At 39.4% G+C, this 14098-nt stretch overlaps 1 protein-coding gene across 2 annotated transcripts in view; it reads right to left on the bottom strand.

Annotated features, from left to right (window-relative positions):
* Window positions 1–8204: 8204 nt before the first annotated feature.
* Window positions 8205–14098, bottom strand: part of Gabrb2 (gamma-aminobutyric acid type A receptor subunit beta2) — a 216687-nt gene continuing 210793 nt past the window's right edge. The window contains exon 10 of one of the 2 annotated variants that reach the window (XM_006971617.4): window positions 8205–13275. In XM_006971617.4, coding sequence (XP_006971679.1) covers window positions 12928–13275 — 348 coding nt within the window. In that variant the 3' untranslated portion in view covers window positions 8205–12927. The remainder of the gene's footprint in view (window positions 13276–14098) is intronic. The other variant, XM_016005044.3, reaches the window with a different exon arrangement.

Below are 14098 nucleotides of genomic sequence, written 5' to 3'. Positions count from 1 at the left end.
TCATGGCATCACTGAGGATATCTTTCCAGGCCAGTGGTTTCTGTGGTTCACTGGCCTTATAGCTGAGTAGGACAGTTGATGACTTTCTCCCTTAGCAACTTACATAGCGCCTGAGGGAGAAAAGTTAGTTTGGGTGCAACCAACAGCTGTCTACTTGGACCTATGCCCCACTAAATGGGAGGCAATTCATGCCTGCTCCTGCAAACCAAAACAATTACCCATGGCTGGGGGGGGGGGTTGGGCAGGGTCAGAGATTATTTAGAAGAACCTAGTACTCCCTTTTTCCTAAATCAATATAATGTCCATATACACAGAAAAGTAAGTGTAGCTTACACCTCATTATAAAACTTACTTTTACAATAGATGGAGATTATGATAGAGATTCATAACTGCTCAAAATGCAGAGAATAAATGACTATGGGCTGTTCAGTCCCAACTGATATATCTACAATGCAAAGTTAGCAATAAGGATCAGGGGAAATTTCAGAAGAAGGAGTAGAAAGATCATAAGAGCTCAAGATCCAGGACACCTGCTGCTAGATAACATTTTTAATGACAGAGAGGAGACTGCATACTTAAAATCTCAATAATACGGTTGACTAAACAAGACCTGCGTAATGACGATACCAGTTGACATGCCATTTTGAATGTGGTTAATTTTACAAGGTTTCCATCTCTAGATGAAGAGCTAGGTCAATTAATGACTACAAAGAGAGGGAGAATCAGTTTTCTTTATGAATGAGCTATTGGATAGGTTATTTAATCCCAAATTCTCAGCCCCAAATGAATTTACATTTAAGTAATACTAAACAAACTCTGTAGGACACACATACACACATACACACATGCATACATGCACATACACATAAAATTAAAGAAGTCATGATTTTGAAAGGGAGTCAGGGGAAGACACTAGAGGAATTGGGGAGAAAAAGGGAGGAGGAAATGATGTAAATAAATATAGTACTCATAGTACTCAAGTATAAAATTCTCAAAATTTTTTTTTTGTTTTTTTTGTTTTTGTTTTTGTTTTTTTCAGACAGAGTTTCTCTGTGTAGCTTTGGTACCTTTTCTCAACTCACTCTGTAGCCCAGACTGGCCTCAAACTCACAGAGATCTACTGGCTCTACCTCCTCACTGCTGGGATTTAAGGCGTGCGTGACCACTGCCTGGCTCTAAAAGTTTTAAATACATTTTTTTAAATGAATACTATACCCATATTCTGGTGGGTACATCAATTGACCGAAGACCCACCATCCTCTATCAGGAAGGAACTCTACCAGTAGAGGGTCTTTGAACTTGAACCAAAACATTGGCAGTTCCTCTGAACCTCAGCCTACTGGTGCACACTACAGGGTTTGAACACATCTTTCTATAATGATTTGAGGAGATTTCTCATACCCAGTATCTCCAAATATTGACATAGGCCCTGCTGCTTGTGTTCTCTGGAGAAGCTGAATACAGCTGGGAAGGGAGATAGCAAATCCCGGGCCCAGGCTCTCCTTGAACTGTGAGAAAGCCCCACAAGCATTTGCTTTTCTTTGCCCACTCCTAACTCTGGTTCCAAAGAGGTCATCCTGGGTGCTCCGGACTGCTCCTGGGAGAGGAGCCAAAGACAGATGCCAGCTTCCTCCTATCTGCCAGCCCTGGATGCAAAAAATCTCACTTCACACAAGCAAAATCCCCCCTCCACTTAATTTTAGCAGAAACATTGTAAACATTTTAAAAGTTTTTACTTATTAATCATTTTGTACTTCATATGCATCAATAGTTTCATTTTATATATTTTGTAAGATTCTCAAAAATGTTCAAACGAATTCCTGGCAAGTGGAATGAGAAATCAAAATGAATAAATAAAGGTTTGGCAAACCACTTCTGAAAGGTTGCCAGCTCTGAGCAGAGTCTCTGGTTCCTTCATGGTTGTTCTTAACCTTTTCCCCTCTGCCTCCATTTCCCCTGCCTTCCCTTGCCTTTGCCTCTTCCCTTTACCCTTTATTTCTTCTTCTCTTTACCCTTCTCCTCCCCTCCTTACTCTGTTCCCTACCTCACACCCTCATCTTCTCTTCTTATTCTTCATTTCCTTTCCCTTCCCATGACTAAAACTGGAAAGGTTTATGAAGCTCACAGTTGAAGGTTCATCATGGCTGGAAGTCAAGGAAGCAGGGGTGAGAAGCAGCTGATCACATCCCACTGGCTGTCAGAAAGGAGCAGGAACTGCTTCCATTCTGCTGCATGCCCTCTTTTCCCATTGATAAAGCCCAGGGAATGGTCCAGCCCACAGTTAAGATGGATCTTTTCACATCACTTAGTATAATGAAGACAGTCCCCTACAGCTGAGGCCAATTCCCCAGCTAGCCCTCGGTTCTGTCAGATGGACAACACTAACGGTCACAGCCGACCTTTCCATTTTCTTCTCGTAGGATCCACTCTTGTGCTGGTGTTCTTGGAGCTGTGGATTTCCCCACTATGGATGCCAGGAGGAGCATTTTTTCACTTTCATGTGAAAAACCTCCTCTGACCTCCTGGGGGCTTCAACCTCCTCAGGTCTCAGTGGCCAGATGTCAATAGGTGTCTTCTCTTCCTGTCCTGCCCTTTAACTTCGAGATGTAAAGAAAGAAAGAGAGAAAGGAAGAAAAGAGAAAAGGAAGCCAACGAAATCTTTCACATTGTGATATATTACTTTTACAACTCAAAATTGTTTTTAATGAAGACAGAGAAAAGAGGGACTTTTATAGAGTGAGAAAGCTGGGCTTTTAGATTCCTTGGATGATACATTTAAGGTTTTCATTTCATTTATTTCCACGCCCCTCTCCTCTTCAATAAATTGGGGATGGCAATCAAAGTATCTAGAATTTAGAATTTCGGAGTTCTTGGGTTTTCAAAATACCAAGAAAAATATACAAACCTAGAGCAGGGGAAATGAATCAGGTGGTAAAGGCATTTGCTGGACAAGCCAAGCAACCCTAGTTCAATCCCAACACACTACTTAAAGGTGGACGGAGAGGACCAGCCCCACAAAGTCATCCTCTGAATTCTACACATGGACAACTACAGTTAGAAAGGAAACTTGGGAATAAAAATTTCTTTCAATTTTTTTTTCTTAAAAGTTTTGGCCTGGTTTCTGACTTTCCTCTTGCAGAATGTGTAGCCCCCAAAGGTATACTGAAGCGATAATGAGTTGTGTCGGAAGCAGCAAAACAAAGGGGCTGAGTACTTAAGGTTGGGCGTCAGCCAGCTGAGGGTGCAGTGCAGTCTGTGGCCCTATTACATGCTATGCAGCAGACTATGACAAATATGAGTCCCCCCCACACCCTATTGTGTGCAGCATGGTTGGGGATGTCAGTGCCTGGATTCATTTCCAAACTCGATCTTTCTTTTTTCCGTTTACCTCTTTCCTTTATTCTTCCCCTCTCCCTGGTCTTCTCCTGGGGAATGAAGGATGGGACTGGATCCTTCAGCTCACTGCTTTGAATTGATTTTCAATCTGTTTTATCAACTGTAGTTTTATTGCAGTTAAGACCAAATTTCTCCTTCATATTTACTCTCCTTCCATCATTCACTTTTTTATTAAAGAACTGTTGGATTAAGTGTGTGTGTGTGTGTGTGTGTGTGTGTGTGTGTGTGAGAGAGAGAGAGAGAGAGAGAGAGAGAGAGAGAGAGATGCTTACATGTGCAGTTATGCATATCCATGTGCACTGAGGTGGAGGCCAGAGGAGAAATGCAGGAGTCGTTCTGTATCGCTTACTACCTTGATTTGTTTGTTTGAGACAGAAACTTTCCCTGAATCTGAAACTCCCCAGTTCAGTTGGCTGGCTGGCCAGTGTGCTCACAGCATGATCCTTTCCATCTCCCAAGTGCATGTAGCCATGCCCGATGTGTGTGTGTCTGTCTGTCTGTCTGTCTGTCTTCTGGGGATTTAAACTCTCAAGTGTTCCTAACCTATTGGCCCGTCTCCCCAGACCACAGATAAATTTTTGGTTAGGTACTCCAGTTGTTTTCATTCTGTGGTGGTGGTGCTGCTGCTGTGGGGGTGGGCAATGGGTTTTTCTCAGGAGCTTCCACTATCCATTTGATTTCTGCCCTTGTGTTCATCACAGGCATCCTTAAACCTTAAATGGATGCAGTGCCCTCTCCAACTCTACACTTCTGCCCCTCCATTTCACAACCTCTGCCACACCAGGGATTTTGTTCATTTCTCAGTCAGGCCTATATCACTGCTGGATAGCTCTGGGAATTGGTGCAGAGGGTCAAGGGACTCTGATCCAGGTGACAGGACAGAAATATATAGGCCTTCAACAAAACTGTATACCAGTTTACATAGTGAAAACTGGGCAACTTCTTTGCCTGAACACACACACACACACAAACACACACACACACACACACACACACACACACACATTCTTGAACAAATTTTCTTAAATTTGAGAAATTTCAGCCTCCACAAAAGAGAAGAGTGACCCTGTCACAGTTACAATGGCATCTAATCTTATCTACACAGTCCCCTGAAGGTCCTAATACTTTATTCTTCAATTCAATTTGAGCCCTGCAGTGAAAGAAACTTGGTGTACCCACTTGAGCACATGAAAAGAAGACTGAATCTTTATAATCAGCCCATTATTGTCTTCAATAGCAAAAACTCAGTTCTTTGGTGTGGGTCGAGGTGAGAGTTGGGTTTCTTGCAGTCTAAGATTAATCTAGCAACACTGGGCATGTAATCCTTCAAATGGTTGGATGGTGCTTCTCAGAAGAAGCATGTCTTCCCAGAAGTTCACTTCCTCTTATAAGATGACAGCCCATACTACTTGCTTACAATCTGACTAAGCTTTCTGTAAGTCTTATAGTCTAAACACACAGGGGTATGGGCTACACTAATCCTCTGTTCAAATTTTGTTTCACAGTGCTATTCAAATTTTCAGAACAGGTGACAACATTCAACTTTCTGGGAATATGAAATTATCATATCAATTCCATCCTCTTACTTTGCACATCACTTTGGGGCTCTGGACTGACCACAGACTAACTAGGTTCTAACTAGGAACAGAGCAATGAGTCTTCTTTCTTTAATGAAGCTGCACAGACAATGCCCAATGTCTGTTGAGATAGCTCATTCTGATTCCTCCTTTGCTTGTGGTCACAGGCCTCTCTTGCTTTAGCAGCATGCCCATGGCAGGGCTCTGAACCTGGCCTTCTAATGTCACTGTGCCATCTGCTTTGTGTTGTGCCATTTCCCCGGGTCATAACCAGCGAGTAAAGCTTAAGTTTTTGCTTGACAGGTAACCTATTCCTCTTCTTCCAAGTCTTTGAAAAATTGTCTTGTTTTACTCTAAAAATGTACCTTTATTTGCCTCAATAATTCTGAAACAGAATAGAGTGTCTCTGAGCTTGCCTTAGCAACTTTAATGTTTCCCATTAAAATCTCTGATGTAACACAAACACACACACACGAGAGATCTAGTGTAACTGTGTTTCATGTGCTTAGATTTTAATTTGTAATATAGGCAATGAGGAGCAGAGACCTCACATATCCTATAAAGTGTCTTTTTCCATAGCATTCACTCCTTGAGATCTATGACTCCTTTAAATCTGTGACTTTATTGGAAAATTGTGTGCTGGAAGGATACCTCCTTTGGGCTAGCATCTTCCACCAAAATGATGTTTGGAATTTTAAAATAACTAAGGGTGAAAGATACTGAGTTTGTCCCTGGAGTGTCCACTGGACCTGAGAATTTCAGAGGGGTTTGCGGGGGGGGGGGGGGGGGGGGCGGGGGAAGGCTGGGGCAGGAGGAGGGAAGAGAGGGGGATCAGTTGTTGGTATGTAAAATGAATAAAAGAAATTTAGTAAAAAAAAAGAATTTTATCTGTGTGCAATGGTCAAGGACCATACATGTTCACATCTGCTTTCCCCATGCCAGACAAACTGTGGATACGCTGGACACAAACATCTCTTGAAAGTAACCAAATGAGTGAAGATCAGACAAACCTGTTCACCCCTTTTTGTGATATTTTATTTAAAGTTTCTATTGCTACAACAAAACACCATGATCAAAAAACAAGTGGGGAGGAAAGGCTTTATTGGGCTTACACTTCCAAATCCTAGCCTATCATTGGAGGAAGTCAGAACAGGAACTCAAGCGGGACTGGAACCTGGAAGCAAGAGCTGTTGCAGAGGTCATGGAGGGAGGCTGATTCCTGGCTTTCTCAGCCAACTTTCTTATAGAACCCACAACCACCAGCCCAGGGATGACCCTACCTACCATGGGCTGGGCCCTCCCTCATTGATCACGGAGAATATGCTCTACAGCAGGATCTCATGAAGGCATCTCCTCAGCTGAGGCTCCTTCCTCTTTGATGACTCTAGCTTGTGTCAAGTTGGCACACAAAACCAGCCAGTACAGTGATAAAGGAGAAATAATTTATAAGAATTTGGGAGTGAGTCCAGGTTGTCCTTCTAAACATATAGATAAGATATTCATTTTTGTTGAACACGAGTTCCTTTTTCTATTAGAATTATAGTAAAGATTCAGGGATCCTTTCCATCTAGTTATTTGTCTTCAGTTACATGTTGAAGGTTAAGTACATGAAAGTCTTATGCATATCATGTTTTCATGAAGAAAGCCCGCCAAGTTCTTTTTTTTTTTTTTTTGGCAGGGGTCAGGGTTTCAAGACAGGGTTTCTCCATGTAGTTCTGGTGCCTGTCCTGGGTCTTGCTCTGTAGACCAGGCTGGCCTTGAACTCACAGAGATCTGCCTGGCTCTGTCTCCTGAGTGTTGGGATTAAAGGCGTGAGCCACCGCCACCCACCGCCCACCAAGTTCTTAATTAGTTATCTCTACCATACAGCATTGAGAGCTAAACTAAGGGAACATAGTAATGTCTTAGACATTTTAGAGGTGGAGAAAGCATTTGCCAAATACCTGATGAATGGTCAAGGGTAATAAGAAAGAACAGTAGCATATATTATTCACAGACCACTTACTGCACCTTGTACTATGTTAAGAGCGCTGTCATTTCCTTTTAAAAATTACATTAAGAGTAAGAAAAATTTATGCCTCAAGATTACAATTAAGTATGTGCATAATTATTGCTTAGTAGGCATCATATAAGAACTCAAGTTGAAGTCTGCAAGACAATGGGTTCCAAGCTTCTAAACTCCCGTGCTTCTCACAAGATAATTACAGTGTAAGCTACAGACACAGATTCAGACATTCATGCACAATAAAACCACACATAGAACTTTTAATTTTTATTTATATTTCTTAGCTCAAGAATTACACACTAGTCAACATTATTATATATTTACATGCGGAAACTGGCTGCAATAAGTTGAAATTCATGAAAATAATTCTTATGTGCTATTCATTGATAATCTTCCTTTGATTTTTACTACTGCATGTATCCCAGAGATTTTAGAAGTCCTGTTTTTAGAAAGACGTGAAAACGGATGCAATGTATCCCGCTAGTGCTTTGCATTGTCTAGCTGTTGGGGGTGAGCATGAAGTGTGTGTTCAGAAAGGCTACAAGGTCATTGTAAGGCTGATAATCACTACATTGTGAAGAAACTAGAACATCACTCCTCAGAAAAGGACAGTTCAGAGCTATGCAGGAACAATTCCGTAACAGAACTATTTAAACACCCGTGCAAAGAAAAATTGTAAGTGGCATGGAATTTAAATTATAGGCAACTTGGTTTTCGTGAATTGTGTTTAAAATAAACGTGGCTGGACTCTTAAGCATTGAACCAAAATATAAAATGAGAAAGAATACAAGCTGATGGAAATGTTGACTTGATTCAAATGGTGCAATGACAGAGGTGTGGCATCAGATGTAAGGTGGAGTGACCGGGAATGGCATTTTGCCTTAGAACTCAAAGTAATTTTTTTTCATTGTTTTGGATGTTTATCACAAAAAGTACTTCTTAAATCAAATTAGAAATTGATGTCAAAATCTTGCACATATCTAGAGAAATGTTCTCATTGAATTTCCAAAAACTAAAGCTATTTAAGGGTACAATTTTTTTCCAACTTAAAAATAACAAACACACAAACAAACAATAATTTGTTTAGGGCAGCATCTGAATTTACCCTCTATTGACTCCTTACTATTTTTTAAAACCATCTTCCTACTGCATTTGGAAAAAATATTTAAACTTTGGTGTAAAGCAGTGTCTTTTTTCCCCCATTTCCTTTTTTTTTCTTTCCTTTTGAAAAATAATTCTGGAGTCTTTGGTTGAAAGGAATAATACTATCTAAAGACAGAATGCTACTATACATTAAAAAAACTCATCTAGCATGCATTGTATGTAACAAATTTCTGGAGCTGGCATGAATAAACATCTTTGTTATCTGCAGTACGGCTACAAACCTCTAGTTTTGGGGAAAAGCTATCATTGGCAAACTTTGGCTTTTTTTTTTACTCTAGCTTAGAAAAACGACTAAGTTAACCCTAACCACTTTTCCTTTTTTTCCAGTTGCCATTTCCAAAGCATTTCTTGGTTGTTAATATGACACCAAAACAATGCTACATTTCCCACTAAGAGTGAGAAAATAGGAGTGAAAAGAAGGGAGTGGAAGACAGGTGTGTGTGTGTGTGTGTGTGTGTGTGTGTGTGTGTGTGTGTGTGTGTGCATACTCCTACCTCTATGTAAGAGACAGCAATGGAAATCCTTCTGTCTGGGATTCCCAAATCATTTATGCAAAAGGGTGTTTAAATTACTCTGCTGGGGCACTCCAGTAAACATACTCAGTAAAAAATAAATAGATAAAATTAAGACAAAAACCCTAAACAGTTATTTGTATCTATTGACTATTAATTTACAGCATCTTTAATTATATACATATTGTAACACATCAATGTAAGCCATAAACAGAATTAGTACATTGCCTTACCATAAAATACAAATTAGAAGTTAAAAATATTTAAGAAATCTGTTTAAATATTTACACACACTCAGTGAAAGTCATGGTTGCTTACATAACAGACTCTGTACACTTGGCAAAATGGCGTGATTGCTACAGTTGTAATTTTCCCTGACCAACATGGTGAGGGTTAGTTTCTTTTTTTTTCTTTTTTTCTCCTCCCAGGAGGATTTTTTTTCCATTTTCTTATTTTTTTTTTTAAATTTTAAATCACCAATGAACAACGTTATCTGTGTCCTTGGAAAGGGAGCAAATGGACATTTGACAAGCAATGCAGAAACTAGTTAACATCTGCTATTTTGAGGTACAGTACTAGTGTAGTGTCAAACTGTGCAATGTTCTTAGGAACTGTAGGCATTGATTTGCTGAGAGAGATGTTCAGTACCCTGTATTACTTATGTCAGGATGGTGACTGTTGGTTGCCAAATTAGAAAAAAAAAAATACTCATATACAGGCTCAATGAAGGGAACAACTCATTAGCTTATTCCTTTTGTTTCTGACATATGAATGCATACATATGCATGTGTGTTTACATGGATCTCTATATACACATATACACATGTAGATATGCTATAAGACCTGTCTATGTTGATGTTTTTCAGCTTTTGTTTTTTAACATGAAATTAGCCATAAGACTGAAACACAGAGACCTACAGAAAATAGAAGTGGTCATAGTTGCCAATTTAAAGCAGGTCTTGCTTAAAATAACCATGATTCATTTCTCCATTAACTATTCCACTGCACTTTTGTGATGTCTTGTGCTTTTGTAAGCTGATAGATCATTTCTGTGTGGTCCTAATGCTAGAATGTAGAGTCTTTTGGTTTAATAAAAACAATCATTATTATTATCGTTGTTATTATTTTACTTAGCACTGCTCTTGTTGAAATGAAGAGACAGAAGGACTAGATGACACTGCTTGAGTCCTATCCCCTGTTGTTAAATTGCAGTAGAAATAATTGTAACATTCCTATGCAAACACATGGGTATGTTGCATGAGATTTCAGTTCAGAAATGCATTTCATACCTACAAGCAGTCATGTACAATATATATATATACAGATTGAGATCAGAGATTTCATTTAGACTGTGCATTTGAGAGTCGGAATTTGCCTATTAATTTCTCAGAGATGAAAAAAACACCTTAATTGCTGGCTATCTGGTTATTGTAAAACCAAAAGGAAAAAACTATACATATGTATAAACTGATTGTAATACCATTTTAAGATTGCCAAAACACACCTTGGTGGTCCTTTAGTTTAATTACTGGGTAGCAAACGAATTGGTTTTCCCAGATTCATCAGACCTAGCACCCTTTCCTGCATTTCTAATTCAACTAAATATGTAGCTTAAAAATAAATTCTACATGGATCACTATTCCTGGACAGGATGAGTCAGTGTTTTCTTCCTACATGGTTATTGAATGCCAACATATGGTTTCACTCTAGAACATTGGTTCCAAGGTTCCATCTTCTCTCTGCAATAGTTAAATGCAGACATGTGTTTCATAGACATATGCATGTGAGGCCCATGCTGTGAGGCTGCTTCCCTCCATTTTGATCTAAATAGTTTGCTTGACTTCCCTGGACATCTAAGATTTTGTTATAATCACAAATGACAATATCTAGGATTCTTTATGGCTTTTACAGAAATTGCAAATGGCAGCCTAGACTTAGGCTCTGAATTGTCTTTAGAAAAATCTTTTCAGAATGGTGTGTCACAGGTGTGCCCCTGAGTTTATTGTTATGCTTCTTTCATGTTATTTTCTATTCGAACTTCACCCCTTGGTGACAAGGGATAGGCACTTTTATTACTGTGATCCCCAGAAATGATTGCGTAGAAGAAAGTACGGAGAAACTTGAAAAATCTCTACTCTGAGCGCATGCAGAGATCCTCTGTCAGGTCTGTGTTCCAGTAACCTAGTGGTGTTCAAGTACATAACCAAAACACAGGAGCCAGACTTCCCAGCACTGACTGAAACCAAACCAAACCAAACCAAACCAAACCAAACCAAACCAAACCAAACCAAACCGCCCTACTGTCCTGACTTTGTGAAAATTTAGAAAATTAGTGATAAACTTTTTCCCTTTTTCTTGTTTCTCTCTAATTGTTGGAAAGAAAATGCACAATAATGCTTAACATACCAAGTTTCTGAATCATGAGGGGAAGAAAATGGATACTTTACCTGCAGAATGATACTAGCCTTGAGTCCTATGCAATTACTGGGGACCTTAGTCTGAGGACAGAATTGTTTTGGATTATTTTAAAAATAGAAATAGCAGGCATCCTCTGAGGAAAAAGTCAATCAGAGCCAAAATTATAGAAAACTTAGTAATTCAGTATTTTCAGTAGGTGAAAGCCAGATAGGAGACCCCTATTGACAAAAAATAAAATGTATCAGCCTGTTCTCTTTTCTGTCCAGTATATGAATGTGTAAGCCCAATATAGAAAGATGCAGAATGATATAATTGGAAAGGTAGAATAAAAACAACACATCTCACCATCCTGCTTGTCAGTTGTCTACACTTCTGCAGCGTCAACCGAGAGCTCAACACTTACCATGACTTTGTTCCAATCCTGTTGTCCACCAGTTCTTATGGTTTGCTTGACTAAGTAGGTTGCAATATATACAATGTGAGCACCCTTTAAGTCACCAGACTCAATTGACACACAGATTCCCTTTGCACATACACCTGCCTAGGAAAATACAAAGATGGAGTTCATGGCCCCTAAGAAAACCCAGCTCCTGCAGTCTCTGAAATGCCTCGCTGTGTCTGTCTCCTAAGTGTAAAAAGAGAATTTTGAAAGCAAGAAAAGCTAAAGATGACGATTAATCATTTAGAGCAAAGAAAAAGTTCTCTTTTTGGAATACTGTATTCAATTCAGAAATGAACTGATCAGGAGACGATGTAGGGGCAGCTGACACTGAGAAAAATGACCTGCTTGTCTGTGCTCTGTGTTTGACTATTAGAATGATTCTCAATCTAACCTATCAAGATACTTTTAATTCTCTTCACTAGCTATTTGATAGCTACCTGTTGGTGAGATAAATGATTGAAAAATACCTTCCTTACATATGCTCAGCTTATGCTTATGAGGTTGGCAAAGCCATCCCTCTCATTCTACGCTTTTATGATCAGCGCTGAGTGCAGACCCAATGCCATGTGGCACAGATTAAGGGCTGTACTGGCGTGTCTTGCTTTCTCTTAACTACAAGTCATTTCTGGATTTTTAACCCTGCCTGATCCGTGCTGTTAACTTATATTTTACCACCTCGGAAGTAGTTTTCTGGCAAAACATACATCTTTGCTGCTATGCATGGTCTCCTCCGAAGTCTTCCTCTGCCTCAATGCCAAATTGAAAGGCGTTGCAGCTGGTTCTTTGTAGGCAAGCAAACAGAGCAGATAAATTGGCTTCCTGAGTTTCTTCTTTGAAGCTTTGCCCCATCTCCCTACTTTGACTGTGTTCCAAATACACGTGAGTCTATGAGAACCTTGAGAATCACCTGTCCATGACACCATTATCATCTGGCACAGACCTCACGGACCATATTGATGTAACATATTTCCATTATTGCAGATAATGTTTCATAAGCACAGTGCTGTCCCAACAGCATGCCATTCTTAGGAACAATGATGGAGAGAGAAATGATCATGTCTCAGAGAATTGACTGCCAATGCTATTCAGCTTTCTAACATCTTCTAGAATCTAGATGATAACCCTCTGAGTAGGCTGTGCACTAAACTCATAAAGTGGAATACTTCACACTCAATCTTTCCAGCATGTGTATGTATCACTTGCTCTGTAGCTGGAAAACCACAAGGACCTTAGTGTATTCATTACTTAGTAGAAGCAACCCAAATGGTATGAAATGGACCACAGGATAGGCCAGCAACTAAGGTATTTTAAGATCACTTTTGTCCTGGATTGATGTGTTTTCCAAGTCCTACATCAGGCTGTACAACAGTTTGAGGAGTAATCTAGTCCTTGCTTCCCATGGGAGGCTATAGTTTAGTTCACATAATAAAGCCAATAGACAATGTTGAAGAAGGAAAACACCACTGGGAAGAAAATGCGGGACCACCGATCTATGGCATTCACGTCAGTCAAGTCAGGGATGGTGATTTTTAGTTGAGAGGCACGTCTCCTCAGGCGACTCTTCTTTTGTGCCACATGTCGCTCCAGAGCATTTCGGCCAAAACTATGCCTAGGCAACCCGGCTTTCCGATATTGGATGCTGGAGGCATCATAGGCAAGCATTGTGCTCCTGGGGTCTCCAAGTCCCATTACTGCTTCTGATGTGGCCATCTCATTTTTTATCTCGAGAGTGCTGAGTAGGATGTTCTCATGGGGGTCCATCTGCAAGGAGGAAGAATCAGAAAAGGTATATCTGAAACCATAAGCCTTTGTTTATGCTTGGTACTACAAGGAATTATTACAAGGTACTAGATACTTAAATATGTGTCTATCATAGTGACAAAGAGAGATAGTTTTGCTATTGCAATGCTTGCCTTTTAATTGCAGCTCTGCAACTATGAGCTATTTGAGTTTCAGTTTTCCCATTTATTAGATAGTATAGACTCAACCCCAGAGGATTCCTATAATGCAATTTTTATAACAGATTAGCTAGCACTCGTTTCATAATTCTGCTTACCTCATGCAGAGAAATAGAAGGTAAGAGACATCCCTTTACATAATTTATACTATTGATATGAACAAATGCAGAATCAACTTTATTATGTATGGCATAATAGTAGGGAATTAGCTGCACAATTATATTCATATATTTATGTAAATTATATATTTACTGAGTATATTTATTTTTAGAATCAATTATATAAATTGTCATATTTTTCTTCTGTTCTGGTAGTGTTGTGGAACTGCACCTGGAGCCTTCACCATCATAGGTAAGTGTCCTACCACTGAGTCACATGCCCCTCACCATTTTTTTTATTACACGATAAGAACAAGTAAATTAAATTTTCTTTTCATCGAGAAGCAAAACATTTTTGTATGTCATACAAGAATCCAACATATACAATTTCTTTGAGGCATTGGTTATACAAGTTGGGCTTTCTACTTTGTTTCATTGGCCCTTACTACAATACAAACTAAACATGATGGGTCACTGAATATAGTTGTTGCATTGAACCACTCAGAAAAAAAATATTTTTAAAAGAAA

The sequence above is a fragment of the Peromyscus maniculatus genome, chromosome 8, assembly GCF_049852395.1.
Source record: "Peromyscus maniculatus bairdii isolate BWxNUB_F1_BW_parent chromosome 8, HU_Pman_BW_mat_3.1, whole genome shotgun sequence".
Lineage (NCBI taxonomy): Eukaryota > Metazoa > Chordata > Mammalia > Rodentia > Cricetidae > Peromyscus > Peromyscus maniculatus.
This window is presented reverse-complemented; position numbering and strand designations above follow the sequence as displayed.